At 36.7% G+C, this 21,677-nt stretch overlaps 1 protein-coding gene across 2 annotated transcripts; it reads left to right on the forward strand.

Annotated features, from left to right (window-relative positions):
- Window positions 1–1,512: 1,512 nt before the first annotated feature.
- On the forward strand, window positions 1,513–21,394 carry si:dkey-13n15.2 (protein transport protein Sec24C). 2 transcript variants are annotated; one of them, XM_051683945.1, is made up of 21 exons: window positions 1,513–1,717; window positions 2,299–2,537; window positions 2,623–2,696; window positions 2,813–2,881; window positions 5,272–5,383; window positions 6,935–7,062; window positions 7,264–7,399; window positions 7,481–7,584; window positions 7,963–8,087; window positions 8,189–8,371; window positions 8,483–8,576; window positions 12,011–12,115; window positions 12,254–12,421; window positions 13,858–13,954; window positions 14,597–14,745; window positions 14,919–15,057; window positions 15,234–15,355; window positions 16,892–17,071; window positions 18,122–18,319; window positions 20,173–20,256; window positions 20,503–21,394. In XM_051683945.1, exons 2-21 carry the CDS (start codon window positions 2,321–2,323, stop codon window positions 20,641–20,643), a joined length of 2,625 nt encoding a protein of 874 aa, XP_051539905.1. In that variant the 5' UTR covers window positions 1,513–1,717; window positions 2,299–2,320; the 3' UTR covers window positions 20,644–21,394. The 2 variants fall into 2 exon arrangements, with proteins under 2 accessions (XP_051539905.1, XP_051539897.1); XM_051683937.1 differs by having other exon boundaries at window positions 7,264–7,584.
- The last annotated feature ends 283 nt before the right edge of the window (window positions 21,395–21,677 follow it).

Below are 21,677 nucleotides of genomic sequence, written 5' to 3' on the forward strand. Positions count from 1 at the left end.
ACCCTTCTTTTGACTATAAGATAGCATTGAGCAAATCTAAATCAACAGTAGCACAGGTATATGTATGTTCAAACTATAATGAGACCCTCAGTGTATAGGTCTCTTCCTCTATTTGCTTTCTTCTGCACATCAATACAATAGGCTGAATAATCTATATTTATATACATACTGTACGTATACATACAGTATGTAAACATACATTATGCAGCATAGCCTATGACATAAATGTGCAGATGAAAGCCAACAGTAGTAAAGTACAATAAACACTTCATACAGATACACAGTGTTTATAAGCATATGGATAGTTTTAGATAAACAACTTGTATGGATATGAACTTTTCTATTATCATCACAGATCATCAAATTTTCCTTGATCTTTTAACATATAAGAGATAATTGTACTATAAAAGTACTGTAGTTTCAGAACTCAAAACCTCCTCCTCACTGCAAAAAGAGCAATTGTTGAAACCAAATGTCAAAACAACAACTCGTTCTCTACTTCCTCCACATAATGATGTCACACTGTGGGAGACATTTGCATCTGACCGCCTCCACAACGACACATCAACGCCTAATTTATCTTATCACTTCCGTAGCCCTGCCCAACAGTGGTGAGCAGTGAGAAGACAAGGAGAGAGCAGATCAGTCAAGAGCAGAGAGCCAGCCAGAACAGTGGGCGTTTACTGTCAAGTCTTAAAGGAGAAGCAGCACCAAAACCAAAACCGAGTGTTTCTGACAGAGGGTCAGAATGAGGGTGGTAAATGATAATAGGCTTACTAATATTATGAGTGAACCTCAAGGAACATATAGACCAATCCCCTTGATTACTAAAATGTCAGCGCATACGCAGTAAGTGGTGGCAGAAAACCAGTAGACTGATGTGTTAGATTTGACAGATTAGATGATTAAACAAAAGTACGACACAAAACAATCATAAATACAGACATATTCTTATCTATACAATTATTATAATGATATGAGTTAATAACAAACATGCAATAATGTTCGCTATGAATGTTTGCTGCAAAGTTGTGAGTTGAAATGATCTCCTCAGTCCAGTCAGCTCTGTTGATGGCTTGAAGTCACAGTTGTCTACGAAAGCCCTTGAAATCATTTGGAACAATGAATGGAATCCGATAAAAGTTTACTTTTTGCGCAGTAAAAACAGTGGTGCTGTTGCTAAAGGATTGGTCTATTAAAATAATAAAAAATGCATGTCATGTCCCCTTAAGTAAGGATATTATATTCAATGAAGCCTCTCACCTACAATGTGTCACACAACTTAGAAAATTTTGTTTAATAATAAATGTTTAATAATTACATTAAAAAAAATACAGTTTTAATTGTATAAAACATTATACGTAAATATCATGTCAGACTGCAGGTCACTGTTTCGACTGCTTGAAATGTGATGACAACTGGCTATTTGAGATTAAAACATGAATATCCTTTTGACAAGTGCTGCCACCTTTTGGTGACCATTTGGTATTGCATCTGTATGTACGTGTGATGTGTTACCGTTTGAGCCGTGTGTGATGCGCTCACATGACGACAATGAATACGGTATGTCCAGTACGGAAGACACAGGGCGTTTTAAAACATTAAAATATTTCATTTAATACCTTTTGAGTTTTCCACCATCGAAGCAGCAATGGAAATGAAGACTGAAGGCATGTTTGTGGGCTAATGCGGTGACCGTGGAGAGACACATCGCATGGTAAATTTTCATTACATCATTGAAATCAAATAAATAGCTCATGTAAACGTGAATTTACAAGTGTGATGCTGACGATCAGCTGATCAGTGTTTCTCAATACGGTTTATGAATGGCTGATATGTAAATAAACATGTCCCGTAAGGGACAATTTAATTTTTAAAAAACAGAAGCTTTTTAAGGCAGACTTAAATTTAATCAAGCCATAAAAGCTACAGCACATGCTGTTGGTTAGGTCTTAATCTTGGATTATCATCCTTTTTTTTATGTAATAGGAATATTATTTATATATGCTATGAACAATATATCTCCCCGATATATATATATATATATATATATATATATATATATAATGTGTGTGTGTGTGTGTGTGTGTGTATATATATATATATATATATATATATATATATGTATGATGTGTGTGTGTGTGTGTGTATATATATATATATATATATATATATATATATATATATATAATGTGTGTGTGTGTGTGTGTGTGTGTGTATATATATATATATATATATATATATATATATATATATATATTAGAATAATGTATTTCTCTGTAATGTCTGTGTTTATAGAGGGAGACTGAGAGGTTATAGAATGGAGGTTCCTGCTGTAAACCCGAGCTATCCATCACCACCGCAGCCATGGCCTGGAGAGAGCCACACGACCTGGGCCATGTATCCAGCCAGATGTCCACCACATCCATGTCACTACTCAAACCTGAACTCGATTCATTCGAGCGCAGCAGTGAGCGTGGCCCCGATGACCCGGCCTCAGTCGTTGTACTGGGACCCCTCACAGCAGAGCAATCAGGGTGAGCAATCAGAGTACTGGGCTATTACCATATATCTTTCATAAGATTTTAGTCTTTGCTTTTTAATTTTCTTCTCATGGCACAGATGCCCATAAACCTGTTCCTGAGCTCTCAGATAGGAACACTCAAGGCATGCCACAGAGAAGCTACTCATTACCAGTAAGAAAACCTAACAATGTATTAATAAAGAATGTTTCCCTTATTATTTGTATTCTGTATTCTGGGTCCCACATCAATTATGAAAACTCCCTGTCTCTTCCTCTCTCGTTTCTCAGACGAGTCCAGTGTCAAATTCTAAGTCAGAGTCTCGATATGGCCTGGATCCTCAGCTTCTTCCCAGTGTAGTAAGTGAACTGTCCCGCTTCATCTCAGATAGTAATAATTAATAATAATAATTTTTATTAATAATTTTAGATAAACGCAATATGATAAACGCAATATGCTAACATCATGTTTGAGTTGTTTATCACTAGCACGTTTCATCCTTGTAAATTTTCCTTGTTTCACACTTCACAATGTTCATACTTTACCCTGGGTAATTTACACTGGATACTTTTGACCCTGAGTAAAAATCAGTGCTAACCCACATTTAAAATTTAAGTGTTGCTTAAAGGGTTAGTTCACCCAGAAAAAAAAGAAATTCTCTCATTTACTCACCCTTATGCCATCCCAAATGTGTGTGACTTTCTTTCTTCTGCAGAACACAAACAAAGATTTTTTAGAAGAATATCTCAGCTCTGTTGGTCCTTACAATGCAAGTGAATGGTGACCAGAACTCAGAAGGTCCAAAAAGGACTTAAAGGAAGCATAAAAGTAGTCCATAAGACTCCAGTGGTTAAATCCATATCTTCTGAAGCGATAAGATAGGTGCGGGTAAGAAACAGATCAATATTTAAGTACATTTCTTTTTTTTTACTGTAAATCTACACTTTCACTTCCACATTCTGGTGTGGAGTTACTTTCACTTTCACATTCAGCCACCTGCTGGTTGGTGCTGGTCAAAGGTAGAGATTTGTAGTAAAAAAGGACTTAAATATTGATCTGTTTCTCACCCACACATATTATATCACTTCTGTAGATATGGATTTAACCACTGGAGTCTTATGGATTACTTTTATGCTACTTTTGTGTCCGTTTTGGACCTTCTGAGTTCTGGTCACCATTTACTTGCATTGTGAGGACCAACAGAGCTGAGATATTCTTCTAAAAATCTTTGTTTGTGTTCAGCAGAAGAAAGAAAGTCACACACATCTGGGATGGCATGAGGGTGAGTAAATGATGAGAGAATTTTTATTTTTGAGTGAACTATCCCTTTAAAGGAATGTTCTGAGTTCAGTTCAGGTTAAGCTCAATCGACAGCATTTGTGGCATAATGTTGTTTATCAAACAAATTTAATTTCCTCCTGCAAAAATCGAGGTTACAGTGAGGCACTTATAATGGAAGTGAATGAGGGCCAATCAGTAAACGTTAAAATACTCTCAGTTTCAAAAGTACAGCCACAAGACATAAACAATATGTGTGTTAACATGATTTTACTGTGATAAAATCACTTACAAACCTTTTCTGTGTAAAGTTATAGCCAAATTTACAACTCTGTTACCATAAAGATGTGATGTCATCAAACCCTAAAACGACTGTAAAAATGATGATCTAAATGACTTTACAGCTCAAATATCAACAGAAGTATTCATGTAAGTAATTTTATAAAATATAAGCTTCACATTTCTGTGTTTAAACCTTCCTAAAATTGGCCACATTCACTTCCATTGTAAGTGCCTCACTGTAACCTAGATTTTTGCTTCTTCTTATTTTTTTAATGTTTTTTACAGAAAAGGAGGGACGAGTTGAAATATTTTTTTGTGGTAATCAACATTATGCCACAAATGCTTTTGATTGAGCTTAACTTGTATTAAACCTGGAATATTCCTTTAATACAGGGTTAAAATGTGGACTTCAATTTTGGGGTTAAAAATGATGTTAAAGGGATGGAAAAATAAAAGATAGAAAAAAAAAAAAATTCTGTCATCATTTACTCACCCTCACACGTACTTTATGATCTTCTATCTTCCATGGAACATAAAAGGAGATGTGAGGCAGAATGACAGCCTCCGTTTACTTTCTTTGTATGGAAAAAGATGCATTGAAAGTGAATGGTGACTAAGGCCCTGTTACCACCTGGTGTTAAGATTTGTTTCCGATCACTGATGTTGATATCAGACACACTAAAGAAGTTCCGTGAAGTTCTTGTGCTTGTATATTTTCTTCTTTTTCAAACTTTCCGATCGGACGGTTATTTTCTTTTAAAACTGCACATAACCGGCAAAGTTTAAACATTTGTTTAAGCGCAACGGTTGATTGACAGGTGAGGGGTGGTGTTTTGCTGCTGTCCTGGACGCATTTAGGATGGATTAGCATTTACACCTCAAATGCAATGTGGTCACGTGCATTTTTAAATACCTCTGTATGTGGTTTCAGTGATCCAGTTCCGATCACAAAATGTTTTGGACCCCGTTTTTAGCTTTATTTAGCGCTGACCACTTGTGAATGCACTACGTAACATTTGCTTTTTTGTTCAGTGGAATAAAGAAAGTCAAGTGAGTTTGGTTTAACCAAAGTGTGTGAATGATGGTAGAATTTTCATTGTTTTGATGAACTATCCCTTTAACACAGAGTTAAACATATTGTAAAAAGCCTAGTTGTGTTGCTTTGCTCAGCGCTTTCCTAAATTAACAGGTACAGGTGATCAAAGAGGACCAGGCCCAGTGGGAAGGGAAAGTTTTTGTTTCAGAGTGCAAATCCTCTGTTCCCCCTCTCTCCTCAACACGATGCACCCTGGAGGACAGAGGTACTGTCAGTGCTGCCAAATTTAGCCACATAACCTTTTGACTTTATTCCCAAATTCACATGAAATATAAATGTGCTGCACACATGTCATCATGACAGCTTTTGTTGTACTTAGATATTATATTAACTTTAACTGACTCTCAGGCAATATTGAAGACAAACACACAAAAGTAATAAAATATTGACAGCTGTTTCACCTGTCTGATATAAACAGACATCATGATAACCTCAAACACAGGCTATTTTTCACTCCCATAAATAATGCAGCACATTAAGGGTGGTATCCTGCTGACAACAGTGCAAACACACAATATGTTTTGGATTTTCATTACAGCTTTACTGCTCTATGTTTTCATGAGGCTAATAGCATAAAATATAACATGATCTATCAAGCTGAATAACTTATAGCTTTTTGGTTTATTTAATTTAATATTTAATTTTGTCTTCAAAAATACAATACTTTTTTGTTTGTTTTTACAGTCAGATTTTACAAGTCAAAAGTCTGTTTACTTACTAGTCAACTTGAGTTTTTGTAAACAGGTTAGTAGATTCCATAGTTTTCTACTGTAATTCATGTCTGTTTTGTGGTAGTTAATGCATATTCTTAAAGTGATAGTTCACAATAAAATGAAAATTCTGCCGTCATTTACTTACCTTACATGTTCCAAACCCGTATGATTTTCTTTCTCCTGTGGAACACAAAAGGAGATGTTTTTAGTGTCATTAGAGAGTATTTAGCAGAGACGGCTCACTTCTACTTAAATGAATATGAGAAATTAATTCAGAACACACAACGGTCAACGAATGTAGAAAGGTCCCGCATTACAGGTAAAAGAGCCAATCACCTTTTAGATACAAACATCGCCTGTCAATCAACTCGAGAATGTGCATGTGCATTAGCTATAAAAGCTGGGAAAAGGCGTTTCTGCTACGCTGAAGCTGAGGTAAAGAAGCACAATTTATGATACCAGTGTTGTCCGATTTTACTGCTGATTTGAACGTAATCTTGAGCAACTGTTATTGAGATTTCGGTCTTTCTCCATTTAAGTAGATAGCAGCTGCACTTGTATGCCACTCGTTTACATAGAAAAATAGCTACCCAGGGGCGTTTCAAAGATGGCTGCCATTTGAAATTACTTTCTAAAAAGACTGGTGTCAGTCACCATTCATTTTCATTTTGTGGAAAAAAGATGCATGAAATGAATGGTGACTGAAGCTAATATGCTGCCTTATGTATCCTTTCATGTTTTACTGAAGGTACAAAATCATAAGGGCTTTGAACAACATGAGGGTGAGTAAATGATGATGGAATTCTCATTTTTAGGTGAATTATCCCTCATTCTGTAAGTCAATATGTGGTTTTTATATCTTGCCCTTTAGATTAAACAATAATAAAAACTGGACAATTCCTCTTCATCTGGTGGTAAAGAGGGATGAGACTAATTTGTTTGTGTTTCATCTCACATATTTGAGTTTTGGGCTACAAAATATGTTATAATGGAGGGTTCACCTCTTTTTTTTCCTTTTATTATTTTTTCGCTTTCATCCACAGGGAACACCACACCTCGTTTTGTCCGTTTTACTTCCTACAGCTTCCCTGTGGAGGCTCAGTCAGCTCAGAAGAGCCACCTCCCGCTGGGTGCAATCGTGTGTCCACTGGCCAGGCCTGAGAGAGGGGAAGTATGTATAATAGAGAATTTATAAATTTTTTAACATTAATAAAAATAATCTGATAAACCCATAGGCATAGTGTTTGTGGTTGGTCTGAGTTCTGTTCATCGTCAGATTGACAGAATCCCTTCGCATTCTGCTCAGTGTTTTGACTGTGGCATGTTTGACTCACCTGAAATTTTTATTTAGACATGGGAATGTTTTCTGCAGCATGCTGTGCCAATGTGTGAAGCAGGGGAATGTGTAAAGGGCTGTGCACACTGTGAGGCTTTCATGAGCCCTGCTATGAGCTGGCAGGACTGCGGGCAAAGATTCTACTGTCCTTTCTGTGACAGTCTCACTGAAGGTAAGATAGTCTCTCTGTCAGCCTTTACAGTCTTTCTCGATTTCTGTTTTAAACTACAGTATGTACTTTTCTGTCTCATAGTGCCATGGCAGACTTATCAACCCACTAATCAGGGTCGGCGTGTTGATTGGGACAAAAAACCTGAGCTCAGTCGAGGATCTTATGAGATCCTTGAGAAACAGACGGTCAGGAATGGCATGGATTATTTTAAACTTTGGTTACAATCTTGGGTATTAGTGTGCTTAAGAAATTACACATACATTATTCCTGCAATTTTAGTAACTACTTTTGCTCTGTTGCACTTACTATTACCTGGTTGTGGAAAGGTTAATTGATCTCACACAAATGATACTTTTCAGTTGAAGTTTATACTTAAATTGGGGTATTGTTACCACGAATTGCTGGTTTAAAGTGTGATCATATCTTATATACGCTACCAGTCAAAAGTTTGGACACATTTAATTAGTGTCAGTGTACAAGTAGGAATAGTCATTGCATAGACTTTGTCTTTGTTTGTCATGAAATATTTGGAATGCTTGTCCTAATTTGCCCTCGATTCTTAGTCTTCTAAATGGGACAATGCTGCTGTGTTGCTGCTGGCAATAGATGTTTCTGCCAGTGCAATGAGAACGGGGCAGCTAGACCACATTTGTCAACAGATTTGTTCACAGTTACATGCCTTAAATGGGTAAGGTACATCAACATCAACAGACAAATGCACAGATAAACACACAATCTGTACACTTGCAAAAATAGCTGTCCAGATGGTCATGCTTTACTCTGTTTTAGGGGGGGCCAATCAGATCTTCGAGTGGGTTTGATGACCTATGACAGCCGGATCCATCTTTATAACCTGAGCCCAGCTCTGTCCCGCCCCCACATGATGGTCATCACTGATTGTGAGGAGCTAGAGCTTCCTGTAATGGAGGGCCTACTGGTGCCACTGAAAGACTGCAGACACATAGCTGAGAGGTTTTGTGGAAGAATTTGTTCTACAAGTGGTCCATATTACACCATGTTAATAGTCCATTTAATACTTGCATAACTAAAATAAGTTTGTTTTTTTGTTTTTTTTATGGGCAGAGTTCTACAGGAAATTGCATTTTTTAACCCTGAACCGGATAACAAATCCAGCTCACAAGAGCTCCCCGTTTCTGCTACGCTGAAAATTCTTCAGGTAAAGGCTGTGACATGAATCTTACAGGAATAGTTAACCCAAAAATATGGAATATTCAGAAGTAGTTCACCCTCATATTGTTCCAAACCCATATGACTTTCTTTTCCCTGTGGAACAAAAAAAGGAGACATTTTCAAAACAAATTACTAGTCTTATGAAGTAATATGATAGCTTTGTGTGCAGAAAGCAATTTATGTCGTTGTTCACTGATAATCTTGACATCTCTCTTTGAAATCATTATTTTCAGTTGGATCTTGTTAATGACTCTGTTGATCCGGTTCATAAAACCTGTTTGAATGATTTGTTCATGAATCATACTGATCTGGTTCTTGAGTTCAACTCACTGACTCATTAGTCAGGCCACTTGTGTTCTCAAGTTTACAGCTCACTGGAGAAGATTATCTGTGAATACACACTTAAATTTCAGTCTGTACCTCATACAAAGCTTTTGTATGCCTTCAGAAGACATACACTGATCAGCCACAACATTAAAACTACCTACCTAATATTGTGTAGGCCCCCCTCGTGCCGCCAAAACAGCGCCAACCCACATCTCAGAATAGCATTCTGAGATGCTATTCTTCTCACCACAATTGTACAAAGCGGTTACCTGAGTTACCGTAGACTTTGTCAGTTCGAACCAGTCTGGCCATTCTCTGTTGACCTCTCTCATCAACAAGGCATTTCCATCCGCAGAACTGCTGCTCACTGGATGTTTTTTGTTTTTGGCACAATTCGGAGTAAATTCTAGAGACTGTTGTGCGTGAAAATCCCAGGAGATCAGCAGTTACAGAAATACTTAAACCAGCCCATCTGGAACCAACAATCATACCAGGGTCCAGATCACTGAGATCAAATTCTTTCCCCATTCTGATGGTTGATGTGAACATTAACTGAAGCACCTATGTACTGCACTGCTGCCACACGATTGGCTGATTAGATAATTGCATGGATGATTGTTGATGCCAGATGGGCTGGTATGAGTATTTCTGTAACTGCTGATCTCCTGGGATGTTCACACACAACAGTCTCTATAATTTACTCTGAATGGTGCCAAAAAATAAACATCCAGTGAGGGGCAGTTCTGCGGGCGGAAATGCTTGATGATGAGAGAGGTCAACAGAGAATGGCCAGACTGGTTCGAACTGACAAAGTTTACAGTAACTCCGATAACCGCTCTGTAAAACTGTGGTGAGAAAAATAGCATCTCAGAATGCTATTCTGAGATGCGGGTTGGCGTTGTTTTGGCGGCACGAGGGGGACCTACACAATATTAGGCAGGTGGTTTTAATGTTGTGGTTGATCGGTGTATGTGGTCATCAGTGCTGGGTAGTAACGGATTACATGTAATCTAGATTACTTAATCAGATTACAAAAATCATGTACTTGTAATTGGATTAAATTACATTTTAAAAACTCGTAATTGGACTAGTTACTTTTATATAGATTACATGATTACATATTAACAAGGCAATGGCAGTAAATTGTTAACAATTTATTGATCATCCTAATCATTCTCTTTTTTTCAATCTTTTACATCTTTCAATCTAAATTAGCACACTGCTGATATACGTTCGGTAAATTTTCGGAAGAGAGGGGGAGGGTTGTGTGTACTGCACTCAGAACTGATACTCACTCACTTCTAGCCAGCCAGGTGAAGATGGAGCGGTCTACCTCAGCATTTAACCACTGGATCTATAGAGATAATTTCATTTTTAAGAATGAAATTACACCAATGGTGTGCAGCTCACACACTGAACTTAATTGCTTCAAAGGATCTAGTCCACTGCATGAAACTTGATATAAAACTTGACACAATCATTCCTTGAGTGAACTCTGCTGTTTTAAAATACAATTAGGCTGGTGGTTTTAATGTTGTGGCAGATTGGTGTATGTGGTCATCAGTGCTGGGTAGTAACGGATTGCATGTAATCTGAATTACTTAATCAAATAACAAAAATCATGTACTTGTAATTGGATTAAATTACATTTTAAAAACTCGTTATTGGATTACAGTTACTTTTTTATACAGTACTGTGCAAAAGTTTTAGACACTTAAGATGTTTCACAAAAACATTTGTCTTAAGATGGTTATTTATATCTTCAGCTTTAGTGTGTCAATAGGAAAAATACATTTTAGACTCCCAAACATTACTTTTGCAAATAGAAAATATTAGAATAGAAGAATAGGGTGCTCTGCAAGAGATGGCATTGAATATCGAGTCAGTCTGGGATTACATATAGAGACAGAGGCAATTGAGACCTAAATAGACAGAAGAACTGTGGTGAATTCTCCAAGAAGCTTGGAACATCCTATCTGCCAACAAACAAGAAAAACTGTATCCAGATGTACCTAGGAGAATTGAGGCTGTTTTAAAGGCAAAAGTGCCCTCACCAAATACTGATTTAGCTTTTTTATGTTTACTGGACTTTGTATGATGTTAATTGATAAATGAAAACTAATTATGGCATTATTTTTGAAGACATCCTCACTATGCACTAAAACTTTTGCACAGTACTGTAGATTATATGATTACATATTAACAAGGCAATGGCAGTAAATTTTCTTTTAGAAAATTCTTCATGTTCAAAAGATAATATCTTGCACCTCAGGTTTAGAATAGGTGATGGACCATCAGTAGGCAGGAAGGGTTAAAAGTGTTTCATTGTTTTTTGACCTAGCAACGTTGCTGTTGATTTTATGGTCATTAATGTTCGTAATGTTGCTATTGTTTTATGCACTTAAAATGAACTTGATGTGTCAGTGTTTTGTATTATAAACTTTGGCCATGCACTGTCATTGCTGTTAGATTTAATGTTTATTTAATTCATGTAATGTTTAATGAACTTTTTAAAAATGTCATAAAGAGCTCTTTTTGTTAAGATCTTTTTGTTAGTAATAAAGAATGGAATACATTTTCTTTCTTTTTGTACTTTTATGTTAAAATGATTACTCAAATGCATGTGACATAAAATAAAATAGAATTAGGTTGAAAGTAATCCAAAAATAATCGGATTATATTACCCCAAAAATGTAATCTATGAGATTATGTTACTGATCGCATTTTTTTTTTGTCATGTAATTTGTAATCAGTACCGGATTACAATTCACAAGTAATCCACCCAGCACTGGTGGTCATATAGATCCATTTTATGATTCTGTTATGGTGCTTTTTGAATCTTTTTTGAAGTTTGAAAGCTATATAATTGCATGGAAAAAAGCGACCAGTACATTCTTCTAAATTTCTCTTTTTGTATATCGCAGAACAAAGAAAGTCACACAGGTTTAGAATGACATGAAATTAAATTAATGATGAGAGAATTTTCATTTTGGCTGAACTATTCCATTAAACCATTTGCACATGCCCTTGCTGGAAAATTATGATTTTGCAGCGTATGCTGTTTTACAGATCTCTTACATCTCATTTTGATAGGCTGTAGGCTCTCCTGGCAAGTTATTGATCTTCCATTCCTCACCTCTTACTGAAGGCACGAATCAGAGGAGTTCCTCTGGCTTCTTCAGTTCTAGCAAAGTGAAGGTGAATCGAGCAGAATCCAATTAAACTGAATATATCATTCATCACTTTATTTACAATATTAAGTCCATTAAGTTTGAGGTATAACTTAATGTGTTTCATTATCTTCTTAATTTCTATGCTCTCTTTTATCCATATTAGTCAATTTTTCAAGGACCGGACTCTTCTACCTCATTGGCTAAAGAGTGTGTCAATCAAGGCTGCTGCGTGCACATGTTTTTGCTCTCTCATCAAGAAGTAGGCGGAGCTTGGCCAGGGCACATTCCCAACCTCACAGGGGGCGGCCTAATCTGTTACAACAGTCTACAGGTAATAATGCCATGTGTACTTGGTTGACATCAACTAAACCCTCATGGCCTATTATATTGGAAGAAGCTCATCTCAAAACCGTAGAGCCCAATTAGACTAAACTGCTAAACAGATCTGAAATGAAAACAGCCCCCTGCCTGCTTCAAGAATTAGTTTGGAATGTCATAATTGGGTGGTGATGGCCAACTTCTGTTAAGGATCTCTTCTGCTAATGCAAAAAGGATGCTGAAAGTAAGTAGGAGCCACTTATAAACTGAAAGAGTTACAAAAATGTCCCTTTCCTATTCTTTTACGGTTGTCCCCATTAGCTGAGCACCGGCCCTGCAGCTAGCACACAGTGATTAGCATCAGATGAACAGTGTCTGCTCAGTGACAGCTAACCAAGTAACATTGGCTATGTGCTTACTGAATACTGTGTATTGTACAATAGTTAGTTCTGATTCTCTATTTTGATTGTACATGTGCCATTTCAAAATTTCTGATATTTTCGATGCAGTTTGTTTCACTCCGCTTGTCCATGTTTGCGAGGTGACAGCTGTGTGTTGCCTGGTGACGCACAACGGTTGATCGTGCTTTAGCTTCTTTTGGAACTATTTTAATTGGAGGAGAAAAAAACGAACAAATTTATTGGCCATATTGTGTCTAAACTTTTAGTTATTCAATATTAAAGGGATAGTTCACCCAAAAATGAAATTACCTTATCATTTTGCCCTGATGCCATCCCAGATGTGTTTGACTTTCTTTCTTCTGCAGAACACAAATTAAGATTTTTAGAAGAATATCTCAGCTCTGTTGGTCCTCACAAAGCAAGTGAATGGTGACCAGAACTCAAAAGGTCGTAAAAGGACATAAAGGCAGTATAATAGTAATTCAAATGACTCCAGTGGTTAAATCCATGTCTTCAAAAGCAGTATGATTGGTGATGGTGAGAAACAGATCAATATTTAAGTCCTGTTTAACTGTAGTCCCAACCAGTATGTGGCTGAATGTGAAAGTAAAAGTGTAGATTTGTAGTAAAAAATCTAATCAATCAAATCAAATACTGATCTCTTTTTCACCCATATCTTATCGCTTCAGAAGATATGTACAGTATTTAAATGCTTAGGACTGTTTGGACCTTCAAAGATCTGGTCACCATTCACTTGCATTGAAGTGACCTACAGAGCAGAAATACTGTTTTAAAAACTTTGTTTGGGTTCAAAGAAAGAAAGTCATCTACATCTGGGATGGTATGAGGGTGAGTAAATGATGAGAGAAATTTCATTTTTGGGTGAACTATCCCTTTAACTTCTTCTAAATTTAATAAATAACCAAACTGTGTGTGTACAGAACAGGATTATGCTATCAGAAGAGGACTGACAACTGTTTTTTCTGTAATTTGTTCATGGCCAGAGTGTGTCATTTCATAATTCTTTACTTGTACTTTTCTTTTGCAGTCAGAGATAGAACAGGAGCGTTTCCGAGCTGATCTGAGAAAAAGTGTGAACATGCAGGTGGCCTTCAAAGCTCAGCTCAAAGTCTTTGTCAGTAAAGGTAATCAAAGGCACATCTTCAAGGAGATCAAACGCAAGGGTCAGATTCTCAAGGTGCGATCACACTAGACTTGGCACTCCAGTCACTACCATTCAAATATATATGAATGTGCTCGAGCATAAACTCAAATTCATGTGAAGAAGTTTCCACTTGCACTGCACATAAGTTCAACTTAGTGAACTGTTACCTGCTTATTCATATAACGAAAAGATGTTTGGCCAATAGAGGATCTAAACGTCTCAGATTGACCTCTCTTGGCTCAATACCAAGGATACAAACTTAAAAGGCATGGTTTGCATTGCTGTGTCTCCTTTTAGACAGAGAAAAACTGTTGCTCAGAAGGACTTTTAACAGTGAATCACAAACTCGATGCAGTTAAGACTGACTGTTTTAGTTGAAGGCAATTGTATGTATGTTACTCTCTTTTTAAACTGTAACATTATGAATATGAACAATAAATTGATATTTCAACATAATATTAGACACAGAACATGCATACATAGAATATGTCATAAAACAATATAATCAGTCAATTGTCCAGTCATTTATGTACTTTTGCCACATTGATTGTAACATGAATAACTATCTTTGTTTGAATGGCAGATGTTATTTATAAATAGCTCTATCGCCATGTCTCTGCAGAGATGCGCATAACTGGTTGCTATGGCGCCTTCATCACCAGTCCTGACTCCAGCCGGGTTGCCTTGGCAGCACTTGATTGGCACACAGCTATGGCATTTGAATTCACTCACAACAAATCTCTAGATGAAACAAGGGGTGTAGCAATACAGGTTTGATTGATGTGATTTGAGTGAATGCATGTACTGTATTGATGTGAAAACATAAATTATCATAATTAGCAATAATCATATCAAATCAGACTTATCATAATGCATATGACAAATTATTTGATTGAAGGGTATTATTGGATTTATTTGATCACCGCTCTCGTCTGCTTTTGTAGTTTGTGCTGTCATACAGTACATATTCCGGAGAGAACAGGACACGAATACACACTGTTACACTGCCGTGCTCCCATCTGCTGCTGGACACCTTCAGAAGCAGCCAGGCCGAGACGCTTCTCACATTCTACTGCAAGAAAAGTATTTGCCATCATTTACTCACCCTCATATTGTTCCAACCCTATTTTCTTTCGTTTGTGCAATACACAATATGTTAGGCTGAATGTCTGAGCAGTTCTTTTAAAAAAAATACTGTGTGTAATCAGGTGAGGTTTTAATGAGGTATTGGAGACAAAGAAATGTTATTCTATTTTCAGTGTATTCCTCAGTGTTGGAGAGTCCACTACAGTCCCTGCGTGAGGAGTTACAGATGGAGGTTACTGAGATGTTAGCGTGCTTCAGGAAACACAGCGGCACTACCTCTGTGTCCCCAGGACAGGTCAGTTGAAGAACGTTTAATTGTTGTTCTCCAATGCTTCACATGTGTCTGTCTATGTAGTGAGGATCTTCTTCCCCTTTAAGTATCTTAAGTTGATGGACTCACACATGCTTATGAGTGTTCAGATATTCTGGAGTTTTATTATAAAGATTGAACAATAATTTTATTTGAATATTAAATCATGATCAGTGATACTAATTGAAAAAGTAATCACCGACTATTTTCAGTCCAAATAATTTTGTGATCGCTTATTTGAGGAACAAGCTGAAATTTAAGGCATTATTCATTAATTATTGTCACCACTGCCACAGCCCTCAGGTATCATTCATGCTTAAATTCAATTCAGAAATGGTACCTTTGAAAACATTATCAATAAAACTTATTAAAAAAGGATGATCCAGCTGTTTTCAGTCCAATTAATTTTAATTGCTTAAAGGCGTAGTTCACCCAAAAATAAAAATTCTCTCATCATTTACTCACCCTCACGCCATCCCAGATGTGTATGACATTCTTTATTCTGCAGAACACAAATTATGAGTTTTAGAAGAATATCTCAGCACTGTAGGTCTATACAATGCAAGTGAATGGGTGGCAAAATGTTGACGCTAAAAGTACTCCATACGGCGCTAGTATTTTAATCCATATCTTTAGAAGTGATATGATAGGTGTGGGTGAGAAACTGATCAATATTGAAGTCATTTTTTGTCATAAATTCTCCACCCTGCCCATTAGGGGGCGATATGCTAGAAGGATGTGAATCATCAAAAACAGAAGAAGAAGGAGAAAGTGAAAGTAAAGTGGAAATTGACTGAGCAGGGAGAAGAATTTATAGTAAAAAAGGACTTAAATATTGATCTGTTTCTCACCCACACCTATCAGATCACTTCAGAATATATGGATTTAACTACCAAAGTCATCTGGAGTACTTTTATATTGCCCTTATGTGGATTTTGGAGCTTCCAAAATGTTGGCACCCATTCACTTGCATTGTATGGACCTAAAGAGCTGAGAAATTCTTCTAAAAATCTTCGATTGTGTTCAGCAGAAGAAATAAAGTCATACACATCTGGAATGGCATGAGGGTGAGTAAATGATGAGAGAATTTTCATTTTTGGGTGAACTAAACCTTTAAGTCCTGTTTTGCTAGAAATTCTTCTCCCTGCCCTGTAGGGGGTGGTATGCATGAAGAAGGTGAATAACCAAATGTAAACCAACAAAGTCTTTCCAAATATATTTTGGGAAAAACAAATCCTGTTTTTAGCAAATGACTGACAGTTTAATGTACTGTAACTGCATTCTTAATTAATTTCACATGAATAAGAAGCAACTAACATTTCCATTAGCTGTACTAGCAATGCTTTAGAGTTATTCAAGCACAGTTAATTTTTTCTGTGACAATCATTTTGTGCGAATCATTTCATTTGGATAATAGAGTCAGTGCGTGTCAAGTGTGGATCCAAGTAATTTAATTCTGTGTGAAAACAGCTTGATTTTCATTCTCTCTCTCTCTCTCTCTCTCTCTCTCTCTCTCTCCAGCTGGTGTTGCCTCAGTTTCTGAAAGCCTTACCTGTCTACATTAACAGTCTGCGCAAGAGCGAGGTGCTGCTGCCTGGGCTGCATAGCTCTGTACATCAGCGTCTACAACTGCGTAGCCTTATTGTCTCCATGGACACGCTGAGCACTGCTTCTCAGTTCTACCCACTTATTCTGCCTCTGGTGAGAGACAGACATCCAGAACATTCTGTTCATCCATATTAGTCACTGAATTGTCTATAAGAATTCCTTTTTCTCAGTTGGACTGTTCTGCAGGGACCATATTTTACACTTTTGTAGCATTTTAATGCAATTTTTTTATAATTGATATACCTAATTACTCACAACGTTAAAACACACACTGTTTAAAAGTATAGCCACAAGATGAAAACAGTATGTGAGTAAACATGATTATAGTGTGATAAAATCGCTTACTAACCTTTTCTGTGTAAAGTCACATCAAATTTCACAACTTTAATACCATGACGACAAAACGCTATAAACCCTAAAACGACAACTTTAAACAACTTTACAGCTAGACTTTACAACAAAAGTTTTAACAGAGGGATTAATGTACCGGTAAGTGCTTTTATACAGTTATAAGCTTCACATTTCTGCCTTTAAAGCCTCCGAAAAATTTGGCCCAATTTAACTCCATTATAAGTGTGTCACTGTAACATCAATTGTTGCTTTTTTTATTGAAAAGGAGAGACGAGTCAAAATCATGTTTTGTGGTAACTAGCATTATGCCACAAATTCTGTTGATTAAGGTTAACTTGTATTAAATCCCGAATATTCCTTTAAATGTGCTACTGTACCTTTAAGAACTCTATATGTAAATGGCATTTGTTATAATTGGCTAACCTCTGTGTTCCAGCTTGTTCACACTGTTGTTCATCAGAACTGATCAGGTTGCATAATACTGAATAGACACTGATATATAAATGTGGGTGATCATATGTTAATGAGCTTTTTATTACATCAATATCATGTTGGTTTACTAATTGCCTGTTTTTGCTGGGTTTCAATAAATGGTCTTGGAGGATTGGGAAGGGAGCTATGCATTGTGAACGAGTATGTCTTCTTGTATTTTAAAAGAGCAAAGAAAATGCTGTTTTCCATGATATGTCTCTTCTAAACTCAAGGCAAACTTCCACCAAAAATTGTGATGTTTTCTCCCCTGATGGGATTATGATGCTAATGTCTCTGTCTTTACCCTTCTCACCCCTGCAGCCTGTCTCTGCTGATAATGCCAACATGTCACCAGTAGGAGAAGCTGTGCGCTGTACTGTCTCTAGTCTGGATCCAGGGGGTCTGTATCTGATCTACTGCCCACTGGCACTGCTCCTGTGGGTGGGCAGCTGTGTGCCTCCTCACACCCTTCTCCAGCTTTTTAACACCAACTCCTTTTCCATTCTCACATCTGGCGAGGTGAGACTGGGCCAGGTGGAGTCGGCTGCATGTTTTAAACAGTATTGCAAAATTCAATCAGTCATTTTTCACCATAAGATCTCCACTCAGCAAGTTGACAAATAATGTCCATTAACTTTTAACTTTTATTTTTTTTTACTTTTTTAACATTAAAGGAATATTCCTGGTTCAATACAAGTTAAGCTCAATTGACAGCATCTGTGGCATTACAGTATATCGATTACTACAAAAATTTATTTTAACTCTTTTCTTTAAAAAAGCACAAATCTGGGTTCAAGTGAGGCAGTTACAATGGAAGTGAATGGCTACAATCTGTAAACATTAAAATAATCACTGTTTCAAAAGTACATCCACAAGACATAAACAATATGCATGTTAACATGATTTTAGTGTGATAAGTTTTACAACTTCGTTGCCATGATGATGAAATGGCAACAAACCCTAATGACTGAAAATATGATAATTTAAACAACTTCACAGCTCAAATAATGTTTTTTTTTTCTCCTTCCCAAATTGGAATGCCCAATTCCCAGTGTGCTCTAAGTCCTTGTGGTGGTGTAGTGACTTGCCTCAATCCGGGTGGCGGAGGACGAATCTCAGTTGCCTCCGTGACTGAGACCGTCAGTCCACGCATCTTACCACGTGGCTTGTTGAGCGCGTTACTGCAGAGACATAGTGCGCGTGGAAGCTTCACGCTATTCTCTGCGGCACCAACGCACAACTCGCCATGCGCCCCACTGAGAGCGAGAACCTCATTATAGTGACCACGAGGAGGTTACCCCATGTGACTCTACCCTCCCTAGCAACTGGGCCAATATGGTTGCTTAGGAGACCTGGCTGGAGTCAATCAGCACGCCCTGGATTCGAACTCGCGACTCCATGGGTGGTAGTCAGCGTCTTTGCTCAGTGAGCTACCCAGGCCCCCCTCAAATAATATGTTTTTAACAGATTAACAGAAGAATTAATGTGTGCTTTTATTAAATTATAAGCTTCACATTTCTGCCTTTAAACCCTCCAAAAATTGTCCCCAATAACTTCCATTGTAAGTGCTTAATTGCAACCTCAAGTTTTGCCTTGTTTTTAATTAAGTTTTAATTGTGGTAACCAACATTATACCACAAATGCTGTCGATTGAGCTTAACTTGTATTGAACCCGAAATATTTCTTTAAGATCATCAATTAAAATGAATACACAATATATGTTGAATGGAATGTGTATATTTAAGGTGCTGTTAATGATCTCCATTTCTTGCAATTTATTTATTTATTTATTAGCATTTTTAATCACCTTTTAAGCTTGTTTACCGTTCATTTAATTAGCCCTGTGCTGTCAAATAATTTTTTTAAAGTACAGATACTCTGTGTAGTCTCTCAATTAAAGGAATAGTTAACTCAAAAATACTGTAGCTTTAATATAAAAATTAAATGCCAAATAATAATAATAACTAATAATTTAATAATAATAATATGGAATAATAATTAGAAATTAATAACTTATAAAAACAGTTTACTTTCCAGCTTTTGTGCTTTCAAGCTTTACAAGGAAACAAATGCAGCCTAAAAGTATCATAAGTAGTCCATACAGTTCATGCTTTGTATTCCTTCTGAAGTCATATGATAGCTTTGTGCGAGGAACAGACTGAAATTTAAGTACGGGCAACTTTTGTGGTACTTTATGCTGCTTTTGTGGCCGTTATGAAGCTTGACAACTCCAAATTGTTTGGGTTAAATATTCCTTTAATTGAGAGACTACATGAAACTACCCACTTCATTTTGTTGTATTATGTTTTACACTCATTTCTCTGACTTTGCTTTAGTCTTATGCATGTGTTGTATGTTCTCTATTGATCAAGCTTCCTGTGCTTGAGAACTCCCTCTCCATCAGCACCAGAGCTCTCATATGCTCTCTGCAGTCCACAGCAGCTGCTACTCTCCAGGTGATTGACTCGCACTCCTCATTTGCAGAAGGTTTAATTCAGGAGCTGACAGGATGTGGACAAACAATTAACTTTGCGTTACATAAATGTCTGCACAATGGCACAAACTACAGCATGGCTTGCTGCAAAATAGTAATACCAGTTTGAAACTGTAAAACTTTTGAGCACCATTCTGGAACATAAATATTTATTCTGTAATGGATTTTCTTATATATGTGGTTTTAATGCATGTTGATGTTTGTGCAGCTAAAGGTGGTGCGGGAGGGTGACAGCTGTGAGGAGTCTGTGCAGCGCCTCCTGGTGGAGGACAAGAGCCCTAACGGTGGAGCCTCATACGCTGACTTCCTTTATCACCTTCATGTTAATGCATTGCGTCTAATTGTTTGACTGTCTCTTTTCGTACACCAGGCTATCTAATTTGGCTCTTGAATATTTGTAAAGCCCTTTTCCAATGGGTGCGTTCCATCAACATTTGTCTTTTGTCAATTGCTGTCATACTTAGGGATAGTTCACCAAAAATTAGATTTCTTCATTTTCTCAACCACATGAAATTTCAACCCTGTATGTGACAGCCTCAGTCACTATTCACTTTCATTGCATTTTTTTTTTCTCCATACAATGAAACTAAAGTTACTTGATATTGAACATGCTGCTTTTTTTAAAAGCAACATTTTTGCTTTTTTTTAATTTATTTTTATTTATTTATTTATTTTTATTTTTTTTGGCTGAATACTAAAATTAGTCCTTTTAATTTTCAAGGGCTCAAAATGACTGAATACTGTTTGTACTCCCTTCAAAGACTCATCAATAATTCTGTATTTGCTGTGTGTGTATGTGGTTCTGGACACGGGTTTAATTTAATATTTGCACTCTGAATTAATGAACTGAGTATTAGAGTTAGAGTTGAGTTAGAGTGTGCATGTTAATATTTTAAGCAATAATATATTTATTCAATTTTTTGTCTTATTACATCTCAACATTTAATGTCTCAATAAGAGTGCTGATATTTTGAATGGGCCATCAGCATGTGAATACATTTTAAAATAAATGATTTATCTAACATTTATTTTGTAAGAAGAAGATACTTTCCCCTATGAATCATGGAAATACTTTAAATAAATGTAAATGTGTGACTGCCTCTGAATCATTCATTCTACCATTAATCTTCTTTACAATGTATGTAGTTGTGAGAGCTGAGTCATTGCAAGCCTAATTAGTGTAATCGGGGTTAATGATGTTGACATTGTGCTCAATATGAAATATCAGAGTGGGTGTTCATGTTTGTTATCTAATATCCAAAAACACACTTAGATCCAAATGAGCAGTATAATGATGGAACCATTAGCAGCTATTTGTATTTTATTTTTAATGCATCGGACAATTTTAATGTAGAAACTGAAAAAGAAATGCTGCATCCAAAA

Source organism: Myxocyprinus asiaticus, chromosome 4 (assembly GCF_019703515.2).
Source record: "Myxocyprinus asiaticus isolate MX2 ecotype Aquarium Trade chromosome 4, UBuf_Myxa_2, whole genome shotgun sequence".
Lineage (NCBI taxonomy): Eukaryota > Metazoa > Chordata > Actinopteri > Cypriniformes > Catostomidae > Myxocyprinus > Myxocyprinus asiaticus.